Source organism: Podarcis cretensis (genome assembly GCF_951804945.1).
Source record: "Podarcis cretensis genome assembly, chromosome: 4".
NCBI classification, from domain to species: Eukaryota; Metazoa; Chordata; class Lepidosauria; order Squamata; family Lacertidae; genus Podarcis; species Podarcis cretensis.
This window is the reverse complement of record NC_137173.1, coordinates 17,168,999-17,196,813: the sequence shown is the minus strand read 5'-3', so window position 1 is coordinate 17,196,813 and position 27,815 is coordinate 17,168,999. Positions and strand designations below refer to the sequence as shown.

General features: G+C 46.0%; 1 protein-coding gene across 4 annotated transcripts in view; it reads left to right on the top strand.

Moving 5' to 3' along the window:
• The window catches only part of SMCO4 (single-pass membrane protein with coiled-coil domains 4), a 48,263-nt gene extending 21,242 nt beyond the window's left edge, over positions 1-27,021 (top strand). For 2 of the 4 annotated variants that reach the window (XM_079974262.1, XM_079974261.1), the window contains exon 2: positions 26,139-27,021. In XM_079974262.1, coding sequence (XP_079830388.1) covers positions 26,277-26,456 — 180 coding nt within the window. In that variant the 5' untranslated portion in view covers positions 26,139-26,276 and the 3' untranslated portion in view covers positions 26,457-27,021. Of the gene's footprint in view, positions 1-4,739; positions 4,886-26,138 lie in introns of those variants that run through there. The other 2 variants (XM_079974260.1, XM_079974259.1) reach the window with 2 other exon arrangements.
• Positions 27,022-27,815: the final 794 nt, after the last annotated feature.

Sequence of the window (27,815 nt, the reverse complement as noted above, 5' to 3'; positions counted from 1 at the left end):
ACTGGAAGCAAGGCAGTATGTTCACCCACTAAAACCATAGCTTTTACTATACGGACCTTTGTTGGCAAGGTGATGTCTCTACTTTTTAAAAAATACCCATTCCCCAGAAGGAAAAGCTGACAGTGCTCAGAAGCCTTGCCCCCAAACAGGCAACGCATCTATTACACCACACTTGAAAACAGATGAAACAGACACAAAAAGCCAGCAGCAATCTCTTAAAACAGGCAACCCTCCCAAAAATAAAAAATGCAGTTGTAGAAAAATGAGAGGGGCAGACAGAACCGGAGGGCGCCATGGCGTTTTGTTTTGCAAGTGGGATTTATGGACCTCCCCCCCCCCCCGATGCTGGTGGCTGGTTTTTTTTGCTGAAAAGCACCTTAATTTAGAACGCTGGCTCCCTGCGTCGGAAAACCTCATCAGTATACACTGGGCAACTGAAATCGCCACAGGAGCCTGGGATAAGCCTGTCCTCCTTTAACTCCAGAACAGTGCCCATGATTAATATTTATGCGGAATGCTTTCATGTTTCCACAGCAAAATTGTCTTTCTATCAAAGGAAGTGGCGACTTTTCCCTGTTGAATCTGGGGGGGGTGTGTGTGTGGAGGGGAACAGGGGGGTGGAGAAGGGATGAGATCCTTTATCATATATATATATAAAGGTTTTCTGTATCTGAGACAGACATCAAGCCAGGGAGGGGGAAAACACACACATACCAGGCTTTTCTCTAATTTGGTGTTTCATTTTGTGAAATTGCCTATGCGGAGAAAAATAAAGCATTTACATGTATATGTATATGAACCAATGTTCACCAGCTCTTGGAAGGATGCCAGCACTCCCCGGGCCCCAAGAATGCTCTACGCTGAATGAGTAATAATCTACTGTTGTCAGTCCTGATTTATGGAGGGCTAGGCGAGAGCAAGTGTTTGCCGTCTCAAGTCGTCCCGCGCTCGGCGCGTCATCTCTGCAGTGCTGGCTTTCAAAAGTAGGAACTGGAAAAGACCCGAATATGCTTCTGTAGAGCCAAGAGGTAGTTACAGGGAACTGATTTCACATGTGCACGTAATGCAACAAGGTGTAGCTGTGCATGCCAATTGCCGCTTGCTTGGAACAGCCTTGCGCCTTTTATTTGTGTTATTTCGCGTGCTTTGTGGGTACGGATTTTTTTTTTAGCAGGGGAGAGCGGCAGCCGTCAGGCTGGCGGGATCTTACCTGAGCCAGCTGTGGAAAAGACATGCGCTCAGCATCAAAGAACCTGGAGCCCAGGAATTCCTTTTGAGGACCGGAACTGAACTCACAGTCCTTTCTACACAAAAACTTCCTCACCAGAGCTTTCTCCATCTTGGCTGAATAATTGGAGGAAGTGCTATTGTTCTCGTTGCGAAGCAGTTTGGAATCAGGTCCTTGCCAGCCTACTTCAAATCGCCCAGAGTTCCTAACCTCCCTTCTGTTTTAAAATGTGTTCTGAAAGCCGTGAGTCATAGCCTGTGATAGTCATGATATTCAAAATCTGCCTGTAGTAGCTATTTTCACACATTCGGGATATCACTTGTGGATATTTATTGAGTAATAAGCTGACAGGTGTCATGACTGTTGGAATTTTAATTGTTTCCTTTATTTATAATATCTCCTTTTTTTGTTGTTCAGCCCCCAAAATTCCCTCTGTTGTCTTTAAATTATAAACATAGATAAACACACACACACACACACACACACACACACGGCATTATGATAGAGCCATTTAATACACACTCAGAAGGAGAACAGAAATTTGATTCAGATCAAATACCTGGCAGAATAGTAAAAGGTAAAGGTAAAGAAAGGGACCCCTGACCATTAGGTCCAGTCGTGGCCGACTCTGGGGTTGCGGCGCTCATCTCGTTTTATTGGCCGAGGGAGATGGCGTACAGCTTCCGGGTCATGTGGCCAGCAATACTAAGCCACTTCTGGTGAACCAGAGCAGCGCACAGAAACGCTGTTTACCTTCCCTCCGGAGCGGTACCTATTTATTTACTTGCACTTTGACGTGCTTCGAACTGCTAGGTTGGCAGGAGCAGGGACCCAGCAACAGGAGCTCACCCCATTGTGGGGATTTGAACCGCCGACCTTCTGATCGGCAAGCCCTAGGCTCTGTGGTTTAACCCACAGCGCCACCCGTGTCCCAGCAGAATAGTAAACCTGCCCAAAAACCATCAAGGCTGAAGCTAGCTGGATCTTGCGAGGAAGGGAGTTGAACCATCTTGGGTCTCACAACAGAAGAAGCCCTGTTCTGAGTCCCATCCCACTGTGCCTCTGAAGGCAACAATAAAAGTCTCAAATGCAGAATGCAGTGGGCTGTTGTTGTTTTTGTTGTTGTTTAGTTGTTTAGTCGTGTCTAACTCTTTGTGACCCCATGGACCAGAGCACACCAGGCACTCCTGTCTTCCACTGCCTCCTGCAGTTTAGTCAAACTCATGTTGGTAGCTTCGAGAACACTGTCCAACCTTCTCGTCCTCTGTCGTCCCCTTCTCCTTGTGCCCTCCATCTTTCCCAACATCAGGGTCTTTTCCAGGGAGTCTTCTCTTCTCATGAGGTGGCCAAAGTATTGGAGCCTCAGCTTCAGGATCTGTCCTTCCACTGAGCACTAAGGGCTGATTTCCTTCAGAATGGAGAGGTTTGATCTTCTTGCAGTCCATGGGACTCTCAATAGTCTCCTCCAGCACCATAATTCAAAAGCATCAATTCTTTGGTGATCAGCCTTCTTTGTGGTCCAGCTCTCACTTCCATACATCACTACTGGGAAAACTGCAGTGGGTAGGAAAGCTCATATGAAGGAGAAGTGGTCCTTTAGATATCCCGGTGCCAAGCCGTTTAGGGATTTGTGGATAGTAACCAGTTCTTGGAAATGAACTGAAAGCCAGTGGTATGTTGAACAAAACTGAATCAATACACTTCAGCCAGTGCTGTTTTTCAAGAAAAAACAGGTGCAGGAACCCACCGTGAAGTTGTTGCAGTAAGCCTGCGGGCGACTTGGGGCAGACCTTGAACAGATGCTGGTTTGACAACAGCCACGTTCACTGCCTAGCTGGTTTAGGAGTCGCCCCTGGTTCTGGTGAAGGCCAAATCAATGCGCCCCCGACTCTCTCATTTTCTTAGATTTGGGCGGATGCCTAGGGCAGCTCAGAATGGCCATTGCGCAAGTGCAAGAGGCCTTGCTGGAAAGCTTCAAGCCCACCGCCACTACACGGGAGATGGGTGGAAGAAAAGGAAATATGAATTGGCCCCGTCCTGTAGCTTGGAAAGGAGCAGCCAGGAGCGAAGTGGAGTCCTTGATCTTGAAAAAGTGTAGACTCGCACACACTGCCTGTTTTGACTTGGAGTGTTCGTTTTGGGCTTCTCAGAAGTACGTAAAGGCAAGAAGCGGACGGGGGAAGCACCTGCCTGCAATGGCACACACCTGCGAGGTGCCGTGACTGCGTTCTGGTGCGCTGCAGCTGAAAAAAGGCACTGGCGGCAGCAACGCCTCAACAGAGCCCTGTGACTGAGCGCATGCTGTATAATCTAAACTGGATGTGACTTGGAAATGATGAATGTCTTAAGTGTTAGCTGCAGGATAATTTTGATCAGGTGAAATATTGGCACACTGACTTTTGCTTGCTTTTCTACTTCAGTAGAGGAACCAGCTGTAGCCAACTAAATAATAATAATAATAATAATAATAATAATAATAATAATAATAATTTATTATTTATACCCTACCCATCTTGCTGGGCTTCCCCAGCCACTCTGGGCGGCTTCCAACAAAATATTAAAATACAGTAATGCATCAAACATTAAAAGCTTCCCTAAAACAAGGCTGCCTTCAGATGTATTCTAAAAATCTGGTAGTTGTTCTCTTTGACATCTGGTGGGAGGGTGTTCCACAGGGCGGGTGCCACTACCGAGAAGGCCCTCTGCCTGGTTCCCTGTAACTTGGTGTCTCACAGTGAGGGAACCACCAGAAGGCCCTCAGCCCTAGACCTCAGTGTCCAGGCAGAACGATGGGGGTGGAGACGCTCCCTCAGATATACTGGACCGAGGCCTTGTCCAGTGTGTTGTTGGAGAGAGATCACAAATGATGGGTGGAAGGTTGTTGTTGTTGTTACACTCCACCCCCCCTTTTCCAAATACATTTGCTGTGCAAGGACCTATTGATTTGGATTTTTTTTTTTTTTTAGAAAGCATATTGGTACTCCCACCTGGGTGATGATTGCAGCCATTTCAGATAACCGCACTATCCGAAAGCAGCTTGTGTTTTAGCACGTTGCCACAGAGAGCCAGATCAGAAACGTGTACTTTTCTGGCATGCATCTGCGTGCGTGATGCCGAAGACCTACAGTGGTGCCTCGCAAGACGAAATTAATCCGTTCCGCGAGTCTCTTCGTCTTGCGGTTTTTTCGTCTTGCGAAGCACGGCTATTAGCGGATTAGCGCTATTAGCGGCTTAGCGGCTATTAGCGGCTTAGAAAAAAGGGGGGGAAAGGGAAAAAACTCGCAAGAACTCGCAAGACGCAAGCCCATAGGGAAATGCGTCTTGCGAAGCACTTCAAAAGACGGAAAACTCTTTCGTCTAGCGAGTTTTTCGTCTTGTGAGGCATTCGTCTTGCGGGCACCACTGTATTGCATTTTTAAAAAGGAGGAGAAAGGCAGCTCATTTCCATGCCTGAAGCCAATTGGATGGAGCTGTTCTGATGCCTCTTCCCTTTCAAGCACAGGATTCCACCTGGAAATTCCAATCCTGGCAACAGATTCCCTCAGCAACCAACTATCCGTAGCTCAGTCTTTTTTGCACCAGAGAACCACATCCGTTAAGAGTCTCTTCATTCAAATTCAGGATAAATCAGTCGCGCAGGCCTCATGTTCGCTGTAGGTCAGTCTATATCTGCCTTTAAATGTATCCTTGTATTTGGCAAGGTTTGAGGTGTTCCCTGTGCCAGGTAGCTCAAGCCCTTGACACAAGCACCCGAGGAACTAAAAATATTATTTCCCTTCACCTCGATATATAACCGGTTTGCAAGGCAAGGTTGAGGGAGAGTTCTATATCTGGCGCAGCGGTTGAAGCCGCAAAGCTTTTGGAAGACACACTATCCTAAGGAAGATGTTTCCTGTTAGCCTTGGCTTAGCCTTTGAAGCGCTGGGGATTTATAGCAGAGAAGAAGTGCTTAATAAATGCGCCCTTGTTTTTCCTTTTAACGAGGATTGTGCCGGAATAGAAACAAGAAAAATCGCCGCAGGCCGTGAAGTGACTCAAGTGTGACGCTGTGAGAAAGCAGAGCAGAAATCCTTGGGTCAGCTGTGGGAAACTTTGCCCCTCCGGATATTGCTGAACTACAACTCCCATCGTGCCTGGCAAGCATAGCCAATGGCCAGGGATGATGGGAATTGTAGTTCAGCAACAAAGGTCCCCCGGGCCTTCCTTAAAGGTTAAGAGGCCTGGAGAATGTATTGTTGCATTCCAGGAATGATGTGGAACCAACGATGTGCTCCTCCAAAGCTGTATTAGTGCAGGCTTTGCCAAACTTGTGTCTCCAGCTGCTTTTGGACTACAAGTCCCATCATCCCTAGCTAGCAGGACCAGGGATGATGGGAATTGTAGTCCAAAAACACTTTCAATGACCTTAACATACACATGCAAGATACGCCTTAGGTTAGGAGTAGCCGACAGGGTTCCTTCCAGAGGCTCCGGGCTAGAACTCCCACCCCCCTCTCCCAGTGGGAGTTGTAGTCCGAAACGCCTGGCGGACAGCCAGGTTGGCAAAAGCTGGCTCAATATCTGTGAGCCGAGGAGCCGTTGCTGCACAGCCAGTGGGAGGTAATTTTCTTTCATTGGTACAGCGACAGGGCGGACGGAAGAATGAGCTGTGGGATTTTGTTCCAAGCCTCCTGTTGTTCTTATTAAAGGGCAATTATGTCTCTGCCTTACCTGTCTGTACCAGGCAGAGTCCTGCTGGTTGCTTATTTTTTCTTCTTCTGAGAAAAAGGAATGAATTTCAGCAAAGGGGATTCGGTTTCGGTTTTTGGTTTAGTTTTGTTTTTGTTCTGTACTGTCTTTATGTGTAGGATTAAGAGAGACTGGCAGGGATTTGATTGGCCACCTCCCCCTTTTTCTCTCTCCCGGTGCCCCCCCCCCAAATCTGTTCTGGGCTGGAGGATCCCCCAATCCTCTGGAGCAGATTTGTGGGGCATGGGGCAAGGGGAGAAGAGAGTAAGAAAGAAAATCTTGTTGCACAGGTCCAGCCTAATGTCTACATTAGATTCCCCCCCATACCCCCAGTCAGTTTCAAATGATTGGCATGTCTCCAGTTCTGTGTGGAGTTTCACTTGCATGGCGGGGCTCCCTCTCCTCTCCCTGCAGGCCCCCAAAATCTACTTTGCAGGGTCCCTATACCCTCTGGAGCAGATTTTGAGGGGTTTGCCGGGGGGGGGGGGCTGGCTGCAAGGGAGAGGAGGGGGCAGTTCTGATGCTCAAACAGAACAAACAGACAATAACAGTAATAATTTTACCCTGCCCATCTGGCTGGGTTTCCCCAGCCACTCTGGGCGGCTTCCAGCACGTATAATAAAATGTCAAACCCAGAGACCCAGCTCTCTTTCCCAGGTCGATGATGCTTAGAGCCAAGCTACACATGTTGTATCTGAAGCAGGCATAGGCAGACTCCGGCCCTCCAGATGTTTGGGACTACAATTCCCATCATCCCTAGCTAACAGGACCAGTGGTCAGGGATGATGGGAATTGTGGTCCCAAAGATCTGGAGGGCCGGAGTTTGCCTATGCCTGATCTAAAGCAAGGCTTCCCAGACTTGGACCTCCAGCTGCTTTTGGACTACAACTTCCATCATTCCCTAGCTAGCAGGGCCAGGGATGATGGGACTTGTAGTCCAAAAACAGCTGGAGGTCCAAGTTTGGGAAACCCTGATCTAAGGTGTGATATATATGCAACCTGCTCTGTCTGTCTGTCTAATAATGTGTGGAACTGGTAATTAACAGAATCCAAGCAGGTGTGGAAGGGGAAATTTAAGCCCCTGGCCTCCACACCTGCTCTGATCCCATTTATTATCAGCATCCTTACCAGCCAATGCAATAATAGGCATTTATATAAACGAAACAAAAAACACCTATTTCCAGCCTTTGAAGTTGCATTACTCTCCTGCTGATAAATTGGCTGCTTAATTTGCTTTAGAACCAAACAAACACTTTTATTAGGTCCTTTCCACGCAGGCTCGGGGCAGGGGAGAAAGATGAGCTTCACCTCTTCCTCCTTAATAAAGCTAAACCCCAACATCTCCCCTGCCAATCTGACAAGCTGGAAGAGACTAATCAAACAAGCTTTCCTTCCAGTCGGGAAGCTCCCTGCGGGCAGCTGCCTAGGCATCGCTTGGCAATTAGGGCTGAATTCCTCCGTCTGCTCACAGAGGAAACTCCTATCCAGGTGAATCTAACCGTTCTTCTTGTTCAGTTCTGCTCTCACCGGCCTGTTACGTGTGGAGCAGGAATCAGGTGGCCTGCATTTCTGTGCCAGTCTCCAAAAGTCCTTCTCCATAGATGGCGCTGAGCTGTCTTTGGCGAGAGTGCATGGGAAATAAACCTTGAATTAATAAGGATGAGATTCTCCTCCATCGTGTACAGTGTTTGAAATTAGACAGGCGTGTTTTGCAACCGGCGCAGGTCCAGTTGCGACTGTGGAGATCTCTGGGTGTTACGTATCTCCACCTGGCTGATCCCTCCAGCTTTCTTAAGCAGGTAAGCAGAAGAACTTATTCATTGCATTTATCTCTCACCTTTTTCTCCAGTGAATCCATGGTTCACCCCCCCCTCCTCAGTTAATCCTTGCAACGGCCCTGTGAGGTAGGTTAAGAGCAGGCATAGGCAACCTCGGCCCTCCAGATGTTTTGGGACTACAACTCCCATGATCCCTAGCTAACAGGACCAGTGGTCAGGGGTGATGGGAATTGTAGTCTCAAAACATCTGGAGGGCCGAGTTTGCCTATGCCTGGTTAAGAAGCTGCGACTGGCTCCAAGGTCAGCGAGGGAGCTTCCTGACTGAGTGGGCATTCGAACCCCGATCTCCCAGGTCTATACCATCAATTAAGTAGGTAAATAAATCCGGGGAAAGCAAAATGTCAAAGAGAAGGAGCTGAAATATTTTCCTTGAAGCTTGGAATTGGTTTTATTCTGGATTGTTTTATTTGATGTTTTAATGTGTTGTAAACCACCTTGAAACTTTTTCTTTAAAATACAAAGAGACATAGAAATGAAAGGAATAATAAAAATAGAATTAATAAACCTCACTGATTTATTTATTTTTATTTAAAAAGGCGCGTAGACATTCTGTTTTGGCGACCGCAACCTAGGTTTAAGGTGCCATTTGATGACTAACTTACATATCTGAGTTTCTAACTTCTCAGTGTACCCTTTTCCCCTGGCATGCGAGCAGAGAGAGCGATTTCAGAAACCAATATCATCAAGGAGGTTGGGAACATCTTCTCTATAAGGCAGGGATGGGGAGCCTGTGACCTTCCAGGTGTTTTGGATTATTTGTGTTGCCAGTTAGGTACCGGGCTAAGTTCAAGATGCTGGTTTTGGTACACAATTTAGTACCAGGATACCTGAAAGGTTGTCTCACCCCCTATATACTACCTAAACGATCATTGTGCTCTGCTGTTGAAGGCCTCTTAGTAAAAGTAAAGGGACCCCTGACCATTAGGTCCAGTTGTGACTGACTCTGGGGTTGCGGCACTCATCTCGCTTTATTGGCCGAGGGAGCTGGTGTACAGCTTATGGGTCATGTGGCCAGCATGACTAAGCCGCTTCTGGAGAACCAGAGCAGCGCACGGAAACGCCGTTTACCTTCCCACCGGAGCGGTACCTATTTATCTACTTGCACTTTGATGTGCTTTCGAACTGCTAGGTTGGCAGGAGCAGGGACTGAGCAACAGGAGCTCACCATGTCGCGGGGATTCGAACTGCCGACCTTCTGATCGGCAAGTCCTAGGCTCTGTGGTTTAACCCACAGCGCCACCCGCGTCCCCGAAGGCCTCTTACAGGTGCCCTTGTACCTGGAATCGGGCCTCTAGCGTTGTGGTATCCATCTACCCTTTGCAATTCCCTCTCCTTGAAAATCAGACAAACATAGTCTTGGTTGTGTTTTCACTGTTGGCTGCAGAGCTCTCTCTTCCAACCAAGCTTTTATGAGTTGACCTCTTTCCCAGACTGCATCTGTATTGGAATTGCTTTAAAGAGGTTTTTACAGTTGTTTTATCACTTGTTGCCTGCTACCCTGGGCTCCTTTGGGAGGGAGGGCGTCTCATAAATGCAATAAATACATGACTCAACTCCCCATCATTCATGACCTGGCTGGGGCTGGCAGGTGGTGGACTCAAACTTCATCCAGAGAGCAACAGGTTAGTTCCTTTTGGCTGTAAGGAAAGGTTCTTCTAGTGCATTTTTCATGGAGCAGCCTTCCAGCTTGCAAACTCTGTGCCCTACAGTTTGCAGTGGTGCAATCCAGGAGCGGTTTCACCAACCTGTGCAATGGGTTTGGATAAAATAATTAGCTTGGGGCAGTCACGCAACCCACACCACAAAAAATAGATGGCCGTCTAAGTTGGCTCTCTTGAGTCCAACTCTTTTCGTGCTACCTGGATTAAATCGGCAGTGGACAGTTTCCTAAAATGTGCATCTGTTGGCCGGAATTTATGTAGAATAGGATTTTGGGAGTTTGGGGTGGTGTGCAGGAAGAGAAAGGCAGGGCAGGGGAGAATGTGGGCAGCCCAAGATGGGCCAGAGCTTTTTGCTGGCTCTCTTGGCCTAAAGTCCTGGGGCTTGTTTTCGTACTGCTTTTCTTCCGTGCCAGAATCCCCTTTGGTTTTGTGGTTTTAGAATTAACAGCCCGTTTCTGCTGTGGGCCCGGTCCTGCCAAGTCTGGAGCCTGAAAGGGAATATCTGTGCCAGGATTTTAATGACCAACTGAGATCAGAATCAGAAGCGCCAATGGTTCTTTATCCGTGCTTTCCCCCTTTTTTGCAAAACCATGAAGGCAAATGAGGCCAACAAATTCCTTGCAGAGATGCTGCATTGCATAGGATGAAAGAACTGGTTTAGCTGTGAAAGAGTGTGTGTTTGTGTGCATTTTTGCAGATATGTGGAACCAGACGGGCGTTTTTGTCTAGGCTGTTTGTTCCCTTATCTCCAATGCCCATTTCCATCAAGTGTGTTATCCAGAGCTCCAGCGATGTGCTACAGTTTGCATGCGTGCCTTGCCCGCTTCTATAAATGCTGTTGGGACAACAGTTGTCTTTGTTCGGGTGAGGAGGAAGCTGCTGGGCCAGCAGCTTGCTCACGAGTAGCCCAACCAATAATCAGCTCAGCCCAGCTGGTCTGCAGGTGGACAAGGATGGAGCTGATGAGAGGCTGCAGGCTTTTAAATTCCTCCTAGTAGCTTATAAACCCTTAGAGGGAATCAGGAACATAGGGTGCTGCCCTATAGGGAGTCAGACCACTGCTACATTGTGTAGTACCTATGGGACCGCCTCTCCTGGTATGCCCTGCGGAGGTCCTTAAGGTCCACAAATGACAGCATTTTGGAGGTCCCAAGTCGCAAGGTGGTTAGATTGGTATCAACTAGGGCCAGGGCCTTTTCAGTACTGGCCCCGACTTGGTGGAACGCTCTGTCACAAGAGACTAGGGCCCTGCGGGACTTGACATCTTTCTGCAGGGCCTGCAAGACAGAGCTGTTCCGCCTGGCCTTTGGTTTGGACTCAGTCTGACCCTTATGCTTCCCTCCCACAAACACGTGGTCCCGAGTTGTGTTTGCATCGTGTAGTGGGTGTCAACGTGACGCCTTGCGATTTAGACTTAATCATCACAGGTCGATAGCAAAGTGCAAATGGTTTTCCTTTCCTTTGCAGCCCCCCCTTTAAAGCGCACCCCCCCCCAATGCATAGGGTTTTGTGGGGTATATAGGAAAGGAAAATGTTTAAAAGCAAAGCTTAAACCTGCCCTCAACGGTATCTGCAGCCCCCTGCCTGCTGTCCATGAAGCCTCACGGTTTTACCGTATTTTTTGCTCTATAAGACTCACTTTTTCCCTCCTAAAAAGTAAGGGGAAATGTGTGTGCGTCTTATGGAGCAAATGCAGGCTGCGCAGCTATCCCAGAAGCCAGAACAGCAAGAAGGATTGCTGCTTTCACTGCGCAGCAATCCCTCTTGCTGTTCTGGCTTCTGAGATTCAGAATATTTTTTTTTCTTGTTTTCCTCCTCCGAAAACTAGGTGCGTCTTGTGGTCTGGTGCGTCTTATAGAGCGAAAAATAAGGTGATTTGGCGCAAAATTGCACCGAAGCCTAAAAAAGTATAGATTGTCAGGCTTCCTCATTCTAACGACTTCCGTGCATCACATTTAGGAATTTCCAGTAGAAGTGGCTCAGTCTCCAAGGGAACAAACAATATCCATTCTCATTTAGACGTCCCTCGTGGCTGCTCTGCACCTGTTTTTCTACATAGAAGTGGCATTTGTGTAGAAACTGCGCACATCACTTACGCATCATTCCCCCTTTAGAAGAGCAGAGTGGCTTGTTGCGAAGTAACGTGCTTTTAGGATCGTTGCCCTGATTTTTGAGCGGGTGTCTTGCATGTGAATGTGCAGAGTGGGAGAACTGGGATAGGGAAAGATAGGTCAAAGAGGGGGGTGTTGAACACATAGCAGGATGCTTTTTGAAAAATTGTTCCCCCCAATTTATTAAAGGGTCCTCCAAAACCCACAGGGGCTGAGGACTGTGCAGGTCGCGACTGTAGAGATCTATGCATGCTAAGTGTCACGGTCCGGTCTATGGGCGATTGATGTCCTGGCAGCGAGTTACCAAGTGGCCTCACCTGTGCGGCCGCGCCTTGCCTCTTAGGAAGGCCCCAGTCCTGCGAAGCCCTACTAGTCCCAGGGCCTGGCTCCTGCAAGCACTCCTGACACTAAGGGCCTTATCGCCAGGTGTGCTGGGATTCAGGTGGAATGGTGAGCAGTTGCTTGCATCATAGCCCTGGGTCCAGAACAGAGGGAAGGAGTTGAAGACATGTTATTATTTTTCTGTATAGGCCCATCGGTTTGCCAGTTCCTGCCCCAAGGAGCTTACAATTTAAAAGTCGTCGTAGGGAAACAACAGTAGTGGTAGACTCCCCTCCCTTGCAGGATTTTAAGCAAAGGGAGGATGACGCACCTGTCCTGTATGATTTCTGCTTTGGACTTGGGTAAATATTTGATGGTGAATGTGGGATAAACCACAGAGCCTAGGACTTGCCAATCAGAAGGTCGGCGGTTCGAATCCCCATGACGGGGTGAGCTCCCGTTGCTCGGTCCCTGCTCCTGCCAACCTAGCAGTTCGAAAGCACGTCAAAGTGCAAGTAGATAAATAGGCACCGCTCCAGCGGGAAGGTAAACGGCATTTCCGTGTGCTGCTCTGGTTCGCCAGAAGCGGCTTAGTCATGCTGACCACATGACCCGGAAGCTGTACGCCGGCTCCCTCAGCCAATAAAGCAAGATGAACGCTGCAACCCCAGAGTCGGTCACGACTGGACCTAATGGTCAGGGGTCCCTTTACCTTTACCTTTACCTTTACCTATGTTTCACACACTTAGGCTTGTGCAAGGTTATTTTAGTGCGTTCGTCAGACTGCATAGGAACACCAGGAAGCTGCACTGTACGGAGTCAATCTAGCTAAATATTGTTTGCACTGACTGGCAGCAGCTGTCTGAGATTTCAGAATAAGGCGTCTTTTCCAACCATACCTGGGGACACCAGGGATTGAAACCTGCATATTTTGCAAGTAAGGTATGTCATAACCTTTCGCACAAGTGCTGTGTCACTTATACGATATACGTGTTGAATTATAGTCAGGCATCCTTAAGATTTGGGGGGGGGGGTTAATTAAAAAAACAAACTGCAGTATGACAACAGTGCTTTGAACCAATGCACACACTATGCATTTCAAATAAAACATAGATGCAGATTGCATTGCAATGCAGAGGAGAAAAGGAATGGTGATGGAAAGAAAGCTTCGCTCCACAAATAAATTCCTTTTTTCTCTGAAAGGTATCACAGAGTGCTTCTCCTTGCTGCGAGCTCGCAAGGTAAATCTATTTCACAAATTCAACGGTGCAGCTCAATTTTAGCCATCTCCTTAGATCTTTTAAGGAGTCTGAAAGGTCTTTTTAATGTTCTACTTGCCAATTCTAGTCCGGCAATCTCCAAGCCCATGCCGATGTCGTCTTTCCGACAAACGTTTCAGATCTTGTAGCAGCATCACCACGGAATTCAGAATGAGCCACGAGGGCTATGCTCCCCCTCAGCTGTTGAAGTCAGTACAGTGGTACCTCGGGTTACAGACGCTTCAGGTTACAGACCCGGCTAACCCAGAAATAGTACCTTGGGTTAAGAACTTTGCTTCAGGATGAGAACAGAAATTGCGCAGCGGTGGCGGAAGGCCCCATTAGCTAAAGTGGTGCTTCAGGTTAAGAACAGTTTCAGGTTAAGAACGGACCTCCGGAACGAATTAAGTTCTTAACCCGAGGTACCACTGTATGCATCTGAATGCCAGTGGCTTGGAACTGCAAGTTTTAGCTGAGATTCCTGCATTACAGGGGGTTGGACTAGATGACCCTCGGGGTCCCTTCCAACTCTACAATTCTATGATTTTATGAAAGTGCTTAGGTCCAGGTCTTTCTGGCCACTGTGAGCACAGGATGCTGGACCAGATAGGCCACTGGGCTGATCCACCAGGCTCTTCTTGGTTCACAGCTTGGGGAGATGGGGGCTCCTTGATCCAATTTGATGACTAGAGGCCCAAATGACCTCTGTGTCAAGGAGTGCCTTCTCCCAACTTCCGCCGGCCTGCCAGCTGCAACCATTCCTTGTCCAGGCTAGCCTGATCTTCGTGGTCCATGCATTGGTTGCTTCAAGACTTGATTACTGTAACACACACTGTGTAGGGCTGCCCTTGGAAGCTGTAACTGATGAATAGCTTACTGGCGACACGTCACTCCGTTGCTGAGAGACCTGTTCCGGCCCCCAATAGGCTTCTGGACCAGGTTCCGTTTCCTTGTGTATAATTCACAAATCTCGAGGTCGCGGGTTCAAGCCCCACACCGGGGCCAAAGGTTTCTGCATTGACTAGATGAACCTCGTGGTCCCTTCCAATTCTATAATTAATTCTGCAATGTGGACCCAAAAGTATCTCATGAGTAACCTGATTCTTTAGGGCTGCACCTCAGTTGCTGAGATCTTCTGATGGGGCACTTTTGGTGATCCTGTTTTTGTGGCAGGTGTGCCCTGTGGAACTCCTTGCCAGTGGAAGTATGGCCGGAGTTAATCCGTGCCGTCTTTTATATGTCTTTTGAAAGCTGTATTATTTAGGCAGGGTTTTGAAGCATGATTCCACCCCCTCCTTTGAACCAACTAACGTTTATTGATGTTTTTATTTATGTTACTGAAATGTTGTGTTTTATGTTACAGGCTGCCTTGTTATATTTTTTATGAAACTGCTGTATACATATTTGAATAGGTAGCTGGTTCCTTGTTATTTCTATAATATTCTTCTCCTCAACTCCCCAAATATGGGAATTTTTTTAAAAAAATGTGACCACAAGCAGTTATCATATTCTGCATTCCTCAAGGCACACTTCTTACATTATTGATCTGCCCTGATTTTGCAGGCGTTAAATAACGTCTAACCCCAAATTTTATGGAAATTTCCTTTTTATAATTGTGGCAGTTGGGGATTGCAAATTCATCCCCTATAAATCCCTACTTATTTTGATGGCCTGCCTGTGAGCCCATAAATCTCTGTGTTTGATTAGCGGATTATTGGCTGTTCTTTGGATTTGTAAACGATATACGTTGCTCAAGAGACCCTCGGACCCTTGATAATACATGCAAAGGTTTTATCAGATAATGTCGGCTTTCTGGCAAGTTCCGTTTGTCTGCCAAGCATTTTTTCTTTAAAGTAAGAGAGCCTAATTTGCAGGAGTTGATAAAGGGTGGCCTTGAGATTAATCGTGAGACATACATAGTTATAAGTTATTAAATTATTCCTTAGAAAGAAATCACAGCATAGCACTTTTCATGCCTTCAATACATGCATCCGATCAACCAGTGGGAATTGAATGGGGGTTTAGAAATGTAGGTCAGGGTGGAGAGATTTGGTTCTGTTTCATGTGGCTGACCATACCTGTAGCATTCAGAAGCCCTTTCCCACCTTTCAGATTTATAAGCCAATAACCACATTTCAGATTTATAAGGGAATAACCAAATGGCACCTTAAACCTAGGTTACAGTCGCTACAACGGAATTCCTAGGTGCTGTAATAAATGAAATTTATCACAGTGTGGTTATTGTTCAGTTCATTTCTATACCGCTTTATATTTTAAAGAACATAATATCAAAGTGGTTTGCAACGCATTAAAACATAGCTTTCCCAACCTTGTGTTGCTACACGTTAGTGTAGGGGCTGGTTTAATCTCTGTTTTGCTGGTAAAACTGAAATTACCACACCATGGAATGATGCGTGTCTGCAAAGTGCGTCACCAACATGAAAAGTTTGGAGAGCTCTGCATTAAAACATCAAATTAAACAGTCCAGAATAAAACAAATTCAGACTTCAAGGGAAAATATTTCAGATCCTCCTCTGAGGGACGTTTTGCTTTCCCCATATTTGTTGTATCTATAGCTGCCCAGAGCAGAAGTACTCTAGGGAACCCGGGTGCTGTAATGGTTAGAGTATCGGACCAGGACCTGGGTTCAAATCCCCACTCAGTCAGGAAGCTCCCTGGGTGACCTTGGAGCCAGTCGTAGCTTGTTAACCTCACAGGGCCGTTGTAGGGATTAACTGAGGAGGGGGGTGAACCATGGACTCCTTGGAGAAAAAGATGGGAGATAAATGCCATGAAAATAAGCTCTTTTGCTTACCTCAGGCATCCTCAAACTCGGCCCTCCAGATGTTTTGGGACTACAACACCCATCATCCCTAGCTAACTGGGGACCAGTGGTCAGGGGTGATGGGAATTGTAGTCCCAAAACAGCTGGAGGGCCAAGTTTGGGGATGCCTGGCTTAGAAAGAAATCTGGAACGGCCAGCCAGGTAGAGATGTCAGTCGCCTACTTGGCATTCAGAGATCTCTATGTGGTCGCAATTGGACCCCCTGCCAGATGCAAAACGCGCCTGGCCCCTGGCTAATTTCTAACACTGTTCTGTTGGATCCATGGAGAGAGTAGGGTGGGGATAGGACCAGTCCTGCGCTTTTTTCCCCTGACAAATTTTGCTTACCTGAAACCTAACTCTGCTTGTGCAAACTGGGACGGAAAGAGCGGGAAAGTTCTATTGCTTTTCACTTTTCATAATACAGTGGTACCTCAGGTTGCACACGCTTCAGGATGCAGACGCTTCAGGTTACGGACTCCGCGAACCCAGAAATAGTATCTCAGGTTAAGAACTTTGCTTCAGGATGAGAACAGAAATCGTGCTCTGGTGGCAGCAGGAGGCCCCATTAGCTAAAGTGGTACCTCAGGTTAAGAACAGTTTCAGGTTAAGAACGGACCTCCAGAACGAATTAAGTTCTTAACCCGAGGTACAACTGTACTAGGTTCTGCCATACGTCCGGAATTTCCCGGATAGAGCCGGGATCTGTCTGTCGAAAATGGCGTCCGGGCGGAATTTTCGAAAGGCGGCTAAAATGTCCAGGGAAACCCAAGCATATGGCAGCCCATGTTGGCAGTGTTTGATTTTTGGGCGATTTTCCTAAGAAACAGGTAAAAAGAACTTCATGGGGAGGGGGGAGATTTTGCAATACTCAACAGAAAAAAGGTTTTCTTTTTTTTTGAAGGTGAATTCTGTAAATATTTATTGAAATTTTTAAATACAAAATGCAAAAATAATAAACAAAATAACATGGATCATAACACATTTTTCAGAACTTCTTTGGACTCCCTCGCGTCTCCCACTCCCACTCCCTCATTATAAATTTTTTCCAGCAATTTATCATCTTATTTATATTCTTAAGTCTTATTCAATTAATTTAATCTAATAATTCTCCAGAAATTTTATATTTTCCTCAATCTCACTTATCGTCAAATTCAAATCTAATTCAATGGTAGGCAGTTATTTCTGATCTAGCATCCTTCTTAGCATTCGACCAAATTACAATACTTTTGTAAATAAATCTTGAATTTCTTCCAGTCTTCTTCAACCCTCTCTTCTCCCAGGTCTCGAATTCTACCAGTCATCTCGGCCAGTTGCATATAGTCCATCAGCTGCATCTGCCACTCTTCCAGTGTGGGTAGATCTTGAGTTTTCCAGCTCTTAGCGATGAGTATCCTTGCTGCCGTTGTTGCATACATAAAAAATGTTCGGTCCTTCTTTAACACCTTCTGGCCGACAATGCCCAGAAGGAAGGCCTCTGGTTTCTTAGTGAAGGTATACTTAAATACCTTTTTCAACTCATTATATATCATTTCCCAGAAGGCCTTCACTCTAGGGCAAGTCCACCAGAGGTGAAAGAATGTTCCTTCATGTTCTTTACATTTCCAACATTTATTATCAGACAAATGGTATATTTTGGCAAGTTTAACTGGGGTCATGTACCAAGAAAAAAGGTTTTCTTAGGGTGGCTCCTTCCCTGTGCCATTCTCAAACTATTCCCTGTAAACAGACAGTTTCAACAGCAGAGAGGAACCCCATATGCCATGGCGAGTTCCTTGAAGGAAAAAGATTCCTGCATTAGATGACCCCTGTGGACTTGTAAAAGGGTAAGAGTATTGGGAAATAATTTATAATGAATTGGGAAAAAATGTTTAAACATACTTTTCCACCCCCCCCCAAAAAAAACCCCCGAGTCCTTTTCATTGGGGATAATTCAGATAGAAATTCCCAGGTGTCAAAAATGAATGCCACCACTGCAGCCCGTGTTTCGTTAGCGCCAAAATGCAAAACGAGCAAGGTCCCAACTAAAAAAGAATGGCTGCTCATGGATATTGCAAGCTACTGTATTTTCCGCTCCATAAGACGCACCCTTTTCCTCCTAAAAAGTAAGGGGAAATGTGTGTGCGTCTTATGCAGCGAATGGCGCTGTGCAGAGATGAAGAGATTTTTTTTCTTGTTTTCCTCCTCTAAAAACTAGGTGCATCTTATGGTTAGGTGCATCTTACAGAGCGAAAAATACGGTAACTGCTTCTCAGCCTCTTTCTCCCCTGCCTGTAATATGCAGACCATAATAATAGCGGCTTACCTTACAGGGGCGTTGTAAGGGTAATTGAGATAATATATGTGAAAGTGCTTTGAGCACTCAGAAAGCTGTAACGCGAATGCTAAGTAGGGTTACTGCATATGTGATGGCCGCAGGCAGTGATCAGGGCAAAAAAAATCTTCTTCCTTCATCCCCTGCTATAGAAGAGATGTCACCTACAAGGCAGTCCCGAGACACTTGGAATTATTAAAACCTCATTGAAATAGCTCTTTCCTCCTTTTTTCTTTCTTTTTTTTTTTACTTCCTGTCATTCTGGCAGAATGTGGAGATTATTTTCATTTCTTCCAAATGCAATCGGAAAGCCCGGAAACTTTCCGAGCCGCACTTAACTGTAAAAAGCGATGTTTTTGTTAATGGCAGGTCAATTTTGATTTAGGCCTGTAATTTGGCGGGGGCGGGTGGGGGGGGGATACCTATCTCCCGTCTGAAGGATGGCAATTTCATGTGCTCTCCTAATACTCCTAGAATTGCCGTGCATATAACTAAAAGCTTTTTACCCTTGAAAATAACGGAACCGGGGAGGTGGGGGGGGGGACGAACAGATCATAATACTTCAGTGGTATGTAATGGGCTGCCGGAAATTTCTGTGGTATGCTAGAAAATTTATCTTCATGCACTAGAGGAAAGTTTCTGCTCTGTGTTGCAGTGCAGACAGAATACTAACAGCCACTCAGCCATTTTTAGGAATTGGGGAGTATTTTATGGGGTCTTCTGCTCCCTTCTACTTCCTTTGCGGTTCCCTCACTGCAAGAAGTGAAGTGACAGGGAATCAGGGAGAGGGCCTTCTCGGTGGTGGCACCCTCCCTGTGAAACACCCTCCCACCAGATGTCAAGGAGATAAACAATTATAGGACTTTCCGTAGACATCTGTATCATGTGTCAACTTTTTTTTTTTGAATTTGAATTTTATTTATTTGTTAACATTCTTATATTCCATCGGTAAACGTTGTCATATTGCATTACAGGACTTACTATAATATAATTTCCAACATGTATACAAAAATTATATACAAATTTTATATACCTAGAAAGAAAATGAAACACACAAAAAAGAACAAAGAGGAAAAAACAAAAACAACCCCCCCAATCATATACACACTAGACTTCCTGTCTTTCTTGTTGTATATTCCTTTTTTACAAGTGAATGTACTCTTATTATTGTATATTTCTTTACATATTATCTAATACATTCCTATATCAATATGTGCTCTTAGTCTTGTTTCTCAACTCAGTGTCACTCCAACGTCAATCAAATGCTAGCATAGATAGCAAACCTTTACTGTATTTTTGAACATATGTTTTATATCTATCCCATTTTTCCACAAATTTTTGTTTTGAATTGCCTCTCAGGGTATTTCTTAACTGCGCCATTTCGGCAAATTCTTGTAGTCCGAGTCATGTGTCAACTTTTAATGGTTGTTGTTTTACTGTGGTTTTATAATTTGTTGGTAGCAGCTCACAGTGGCTGGGGCAACCCGGTCAGATGGGCGGCATATAAAGCATAAAATTATTATTCTTACAAATTCCCTTTGTTAAGTGTGGCACATTATTATTACACCTGAACCAAATGTGAAAGGGCACAACATAAATGGCTTCTGAGAATAGGTTTTCCTCCCCACACCTCTTGTAGGTATAATTCTTCAATACATTATTTTTAAATGATGCTTCAGATACATTTTATTTTTTAAATCCAAACCCTACTGACCTTGATAAACAAGAATGTTGTAAGTATTTTTTTTTTTTTTTTTTTTTAGAGAGAAAGAAAAAGTTCAGTAGCATGACTTGAAAATTACAAGTATCTGGTCTTTTAAAAATGCATAGTGGAACTACTCAAGGACTGTTCTTTATTTTCCTGGTCATTTATTTCCTTTCAGCATTTGCTTGTGGACTGAGCCAGCTTTGGGGATAAAATGGAGCCGCTGGCATCAAATGCTCCTTTCTGGATTGTGAGCACTTAATAAAGCGAAGGAACGTCTAGCTTAGAAGTAGGTTTCATCACCACCAACCTTATAAGAGACAAGACACACACAAGAAAGCTGCCATTCTGACAATTCCAGGGCTTATTGGCAATACGTTCAAAAGTGGTGAATTCCATCCATTGTGGGGCTATAACCTTCTTTCTAAAGCCTTCCAAGTTGGTGACCACCACTAGGTCTTGTGATGGCAAATTCCATGCATGGTATTGGGTGCTCCAGTAGTTCCTTGAGGAAATGACCTCAGGTTATGGACCTCAAGTTAGAGAGACACTGGTGTAGACAGTACTGAGCTGCATAAGGCAGCCCCCCCCCCCCCCCCGCATACATAGGAAGGGCCGTAGCTTAGTGCTAGAACATCTGGCCTGCATGTAGAAGACCCAAGGTTCAATCTTTGGTATCTCCAAGGTAGGAATGGGAAATGTTCCCAGTCTGAGACTCTGAGCTTGATGGAGCAATCTAAGGCACCTTCCTCTGTTTTGACCGCTTCATTTTCTTCTCCAATCTGATTTCCACTGTATGTGTTGGACTACTGCAATGCACTCTACGTGGGGCTACCTTTGAAGGTGACTCGGAAACTACAACTAATCCAGAATGCGGCAGCTAGACGGGTGACTGGGGGCGGCCGCTGAGACCATATAACACCGGTCTTGAAAGACCTACATTGGCTCCCAGTACGTTTCCGAGCACAATTCAAAGTGTTGGTGCTGACCTTTAAAGCCCTAAACGGCCTCGGTCCCGTAAACCTGAAGGAGCGTCTCCACCCCCATCATTCTGCCCGGACGCTGAGGTCCAGCGCCGAGGGCCTTCTGGCGGTTCCCTCATTGCGAGAAGCAAAGCTACAGGGAACCAGGCAGAGGGCCTTCTCAGTAGTGGCGCCCGCCCTGTGGAAAGCCCTTCCAGCAGATGTCAAAGCGATAAACAACTACCTGACATTCAGAAGACATCTTAAGGCAGCCCTGTTCAGGGAAGTTTTTAACGTGTGATATTTTACTGTATTTTTGGTTTCTATGGAAGCCGCCCAGAGTGGCTGGGGAGGCCCAGCCAGATGGGCGGGGTATAAATAATAAATTATTATTATTATTATTATTATTATTATTATTATTATTATTATCATCATCATCATCATCATCATCGAGTCTTAGCGTTGGAAGGGATCCAAGGGTCATCTAGTCCAACCCCCTGCAATGCAGTAATCTCAGCTCAAGCATCCATGGCAGGTGGCCATCCAACCTCTGCTTAGAAACATCCAAGGATCTACAACCTGACCGTTCCACTGCAAAACAGCTCTTACTGTCAAAGTTTTTTTCCGAATGTTTAGTTGGAATCTCCTTTCTTGCAACTTGAAGCCATTGGTTTGAGTCCTACCCTCCAGAGCAGGAGAAAACAAGCTTGCTCCCTCCTCCATTTGACAGCCCATAAGATATTTGAAGAAGGCTATCGTACATCCTCTCAGTCTCCTCTTTTCCAGGCTAAACATTCCCAGCTCCTTCAAGCGTTCCTCATAAGGATTGGTTTCCAGACCCTTGATCATCTTGGCCACCCCCCTCTAAACACATTCCAGCTTGTGAATATCCTTCTTAAATTATGGTGCCCAGAACTGGACGCAGTATTCCAAGTGTGTCTGACCAAGGCAGAATAGAGTGGTACTATGACTTCCCTTGATCTGCAGCCTAGAATAACATTAGCTTTTTTTTTGCTGCTGCATCACACTGTGGACTCACATTAAGCTTGTGTTGTGTTTCCATACATTGCAAAATAAGTATAGCAACACCGCAGCTGACTTGGAACAACCATATTGCAAGTCTTGGCGCACACATGTGCAAACTCCACAGAAACTGGCTTTGCTCTACTTACGAAGCAAATCCTTTCATGGTCTCCTTTCCTCACGCAGATCCATCCTTTCCATCTCTTGGTTTGCTTTCTGCTGTCTAGATAATAACCATGTGCCGACTGAGATTTGTTTTTTGTTTTAAAGAAGCTTCCTCTAAAACAATGATTTTTTGAAAAGAAAAGTAATTCAGCCATATTCTCTCACCCGGTGTAGATTTCTGCGCAACCATCAGGCATCCGCTGATGGCAAGAGTGACATTGTCTCCCATAATAGGCTGCCGGGGGCGGGGGGAGATAGAGGAATTTTGACAGTAGGTACAGTTCCTTCTGAGGGACACGGGTGGCGCTGTAGGTTAAACCACAGAGCCTAGGGCTTGCCGATCAGAAGGTCGGTGGTTCAAATCCCCGCGACAGGATGAGCTCCCGTTGCTTGGTCCCTTCTCCTGGCAACCTAGCAGTTCGAAAGCACATCAAAGTGCAAGTAGATAAATAGGTACTGGTCCGGCGGGAAGGTAAATGGTGTTTCTGTGCACTGTTCTGGTTCGCCAGAAGCGGCTTAGTCATGCTGGCCACATGACCCAGAAGCTGTAGGCTGGCTCCCTCGGCCAATAAAGCGAGATGAGCGCCACAACTCCAGAGTCGGCCACGACTGCACCTAATGGTCAGGGGTCCCTTTACCTTTACAGTTCCTTCTAAAACCCTTGGTTGAACTGAAGACAGACCTCTTCTCCGTTCCAAGACTGAGAAGAAGGGAGAATGCATACCTGTTTGATACAGGAACGTGCATAGACACCTATATGTACTGCATTGTAAACATTCCAAGTTTGGTATGGCAAGAGGCTCTGGAGGGATCAGCTCCCTGGTGGTGGTGGACCCTACACAGACAACTGGGAAACACTGGCCTGCGAGCGCCCCACCTGGAGAACAGCCTTTACCAAAGCTTTCATGGGCTTTGAGGGTGCTTGAACTCAGGACGAAAGGGAGAAACGTGTGAAGAGGAAGGCACGCTTGGCAAACCCTCACCGTGATCAGCTCCTGCCTGGAAACCTATGTCCTCACTGTGGAAAGACGTGTGGATCCAGAATTGGCCTCCACAGTCACTTACGGACTCACTGTTAAGACTTTGTTCATGGAAGTCAATCTTACTCGATTACGAGTGATCGAAGAAGAAGAAGAAGAAGAAGAAGAAGAAGAAGAAGAAGGTGGTGGTGGTGGTGGACCCAGCCCAGAAGATGTGGAGAGCTTGCCAACACTGACAGAAGGAGCTTGCTTTGTATTGTGGGGATTATTTCCTGGTATGTTCTTTCCCCATATGAGTCCAGAACATTTGCTTACTCCATGGGTAAACAAACTAAGGCCTGGGGGCTGGATCCGGCCCAATCGCCTTCTCAACCCGGTCCGCGGACGGTCCAGGAATCAGCGTGTTTTTACATGAGTAGAATGTGTCCTTTTATTTAAAATGCATCTCTGGGTTATTTGTGGGGCATGGGAATTCGTTTATTTCCCCTCCTCCAAAATGTAGTCCAGCTCCCCACAAGGTTTGAGGGACAGTGGACCGGCCCCCTGCTGAAAAAGTTTGCTGACCCCTGGCTTACTCCTTTTTAACATTTCCGTTTGGCCTCCCTCGCTGTTTTGATGCTGCTTTACAAAAATAATTTTGAAAACAACGCACTGCAAAACCCAGCACTTTGGGGAGAAGAGAGCGGGGAGCAAGCTCTCACAGCCAACCGCAAGCTGCAGATCCCAACCACAACACTGTTCAACACAGCAATTTGGACTGCCAGGGGTCCCCGTTCTGCAATGGGGTCCCGAGAACCCATTCTGTGCGTGAACAGCTCGCGATATATCTGTTTGGCCACACACTTCTGAAAATTGTGGGGCGTACAATGGTGCATTCTGCAGATACACAATTATGGATGCCGTGTGAACCTGTGGGCCAATGAATACCCGATCCCCTGTCTACATCTGTGAAATTTTCCTGACAAAGCCTGTTCTCTTGAAACTCCAGGCGTGACCATTCTTTCGCAGCGAGCTTTAATTCTCCTGCCCTTGCCAGGGGGGAAATTAGCTAGGTTTTGAGCTGTCCACAGAAAGCCCTTTGATTCCTGCTCCTCCTGCCTTGCAGAGATGATGAATGCACCTTGAGTCTGAATTCAGTGAGAAAAGATCCATGTTTCCTCCTTGCACCCTCTGCCTTGCATATAAGCAGAAGGCTGTGGACCTCTGGCTAGGACCTGTTGTTCAAGATGGCAGCCGAGGGCCCCCTTATTGACAGGACACTTAATTCTCGTTATTGCCATCAAGCCCTTAGCTGGTGTTATCTTGTTTGTCCGGCTGCCTGGAATGAATGGGGTCCTGCCTTGTAGCTGAATTAAACTTAGCCACAACTTTGGTGGCCTTGGAGAAGTGTCTGCCGCATGATGAAGTGCTGTAATTTTTCCACAAGGAGAGCATTGTTAAGGCTGTTCCTCGCCTTGTCCCAGAGAGACAGCCTGGCTTTTTAGGAATGCTTTGGGTAGAAGCTCCTGAGTTATTCTAGGTATTCACAACAATGTCGGGGTGAGAGGATCCGGGTGCAAGGAGCACAGGGCTCCTATGATTTCACACAAAAAAAAGTCATGTACAGTGTTACCTCAGGTTACATACACTTCAGGTTACATACGCTTCAGGTTACAGACTCCGGAACGAATTAAGTACTTAACCTGAGGTACCACTGTATCGGGAAGTTTTTTATTGTGACGTTTTATTATGTTTTTATATTTTACTGGAAGCTGCCCAGAGTGGTTGGGTAGAATCATCATCAGGGGAAGACAGGTTTTATTTACTTTTACTTATTTTACAAAGCCAGCGTTACTTTACAAAATAAAGTGAGTTGTTTGTTTTACATATTGTACAAAGCCAGCCTTTGCCAGCATGATGTTGTGTACTACAACTCCCACAACTGTGCTGGCTGGGACTGATGGGAGTTGTAGTCCCAGGAGTGCACCTAGGGGGAGAAGGTGGCTCGTAAGTGATGTATAGGCAAAGGAGATTTAAAACCTGAACGCAACCAATGCAGACGGTTAATGAATCAAAATGCACCAAAAACACGAAAGAAAAGGGCTTTCTTTTGTCCCCCTGTTGTTCAACAGGAGCATCAAAGAGTCTCCCCTCTTTCCTCCCCGAGAGTTAGGCTGCTAAAATGAAGGAATCTTTGGGGGGGGGGGCACAAGGATGGGAAACCCGAAGCAGATTTTGCTGAGCTCAGTTTGGGTGCAGAGAACAAATTCTCGGGACGAACATGTGCTCAGTTTCTTAATTCTGGTTATCTGCCCCTACTTCCCAAACCACTAGTTTTCACGTGACTTAGGGTTCATGTTGATCTCCACAAGCCTCACGTCTCCCCAACCTTCCTGTAGAAAAAACAAAATCAGTCTAGTTGTGATTGTAATGCTTTGGTTATATGGTTGCGACCTCCCCTGGGACACTGGTGGGATGTGCAGGGCCTTTGTGGGATGTGAACTGGGGGGGGGGGTAGTTCCAAGGTCCAGACAGAGCAGCTTTGAGGGCCGCATTCAGCATCTGGGCCTGAGGTTCACCACTCTCCCCTATAAAAGCATTTACTCCTTGTCCAACACAATGGATGGAAGAACCTACTATTATCCAATATGGAGGAATGGTGCTGGGAACTAACAGAAACTAATTAATAACAAGAAAAATTTGGGATTCCCTCTTGGGAAGAAGAAATGAATGGCACTTTGGCTATAGTTAAACAGAAAGTAGAAAAGATGGATGGACTGAATATCTTAAATAATCATTTTCTAATGTAACCGGCAGATGGAAAAGCAGAAGTCCCCCCTTTTATCTTTAATGTTTCTTATCTCTCCGTTCTTCTTTTCCTCTGTTTTCTTTCTCTCTTTCCCCTCTTTCTTGTCTTTTGATTCTATCTGTTCCAGATATTGTATTGTGAAAACCGTAATGAAAATTTTAAAAATCTTTGTTCAGCAGCTACCCCTGTCCTTGCCTAAGAATCATTTTTTCTCTTCTGTTTCTTTTCCAGGTTTTAAATACAAGAATTCCTCAGAATTGGGAGGGAAAGAACTTTTGGCTCGAAGAGGCGCTTCTTCGTTCGCATCCCGGCACAACCTTGATTCCCGTTTGTTCGTTTTGGCTGATTGACGGCGAGTCCCGGAGGAGAATGAGACAGCTGAAAGGCAAGCCCAAAAAAGAGACGTCGAGAGACAAAAAGGAGCGGAAACAAGCCATGCAGGAAGCACGACAGCAGGTCACAACCGTGGTGCTCCCCACGCTGGCCGTGGTTGTGCTTTTGATCGTGGTCTTTGTGTACGTGGCGACTCGCCCAAACACAACGGAATGATGCGGCTGTCGAACTCCGCCGCAACTTTTGCCTCCTCTTCTGCCCAGTGCCAAAACCAAACCAAAATGAAAAGTCCCCGAAAGGAGGAAGAGAAAGAGAGCCTTTTCTCTATCTCCGAGTTCATCATAATAATAATCCTTTTGCAAAAAAGAAAAAAGGAATCTTCTTTCTTTGACTTGAACCAAACTCCACAGTAAACACAGAACGTATTTGCCACCATGGCACAAAATAAGTTTTCTCGCCCAGCTCATGTGCCTTTTTGACTTTGAGGGGGGAGCGCAGGGACCCCTCCCCATTTTTGGACCCTTTCGTCATAAAGGGGGAGCGGGGGGTCACTGTTGCTTTTGAAAATTTCTGTAAATCGAGTTTGAGCCTATCGATTTGTTGGCAACATTGCAAGTGTTGTTACCGTGAGTCGTTGTACGTTGGCTTCGCAACTTTCCAAAGAAACAAAACTGCCCCCCCTTTCAGAATGTTATAATGGCATTTGGAAAACTTTGACTAATATATATATATATATACATATATTTATTTTTGGAATAAAGAAGATGAGTCTTGCATAAAAGCTTTCTTTTCGACTTGACCCTCAAAAAACACAAAACCCAGCTCCGTTATGTAACGTTTTCCATCAAACTCACGTCAGAGGGCAAACAAAAGGCTTCGCTGTGAGGATAAACTGGTGTTAAGATAGTTTTTAAGAGGTTGTCCCTGCAAAACTGCTTGTAATCAGTGATAACCGTAGCTTTAAGTGGTGGCTGGAATGGTTTGAGAAGCAATAAGAAATGGCATTTTGGAAAGTGGTCCACATGCAGGTGATTTAATTTTTTCCTAAATAAAAATAAAAAAGTGACCTTACTTCCAACATTTACTGAGGGTCTGCTCAAAACACGGTGTAAAAACCACATACAGTGGTACCTCGGGTTACATACACTTCAGGTGACATATGCTTCAGGTTACAGACTCCGCTAACCCTGAAATAGTACCTCAGGTTAAGAACTTTGCTTCAGGATGAGAACAGAAATCGCGTGGCGATGGCATGGCAGCAGCAGGAGGCCCCATTAGCTAAAGTGGTGCCTCAGGTTAAGAACAGTTTCTGGTTAAGAACGGACCTCCGGAACGAATTAAGTACTTAACCTGAGGTACCACTGTACATTAAAACTGAGGGCAACGAAATTTAGCAAGCTGCCTTACCCTGGCTCCAATTATTTGTCCATCTGGTTGAGTGTTGTCTTGATTGGCAGCTGCTCCCCAGGGTCTCAGCCTAGAAACTTTCTCCACTGCCTCCTACCCTTTAGATGGAGATGCCGAGGATTGAACCTGAAACCTTCTGCATGCAAAGCAGATGTCCTACCCACTGAT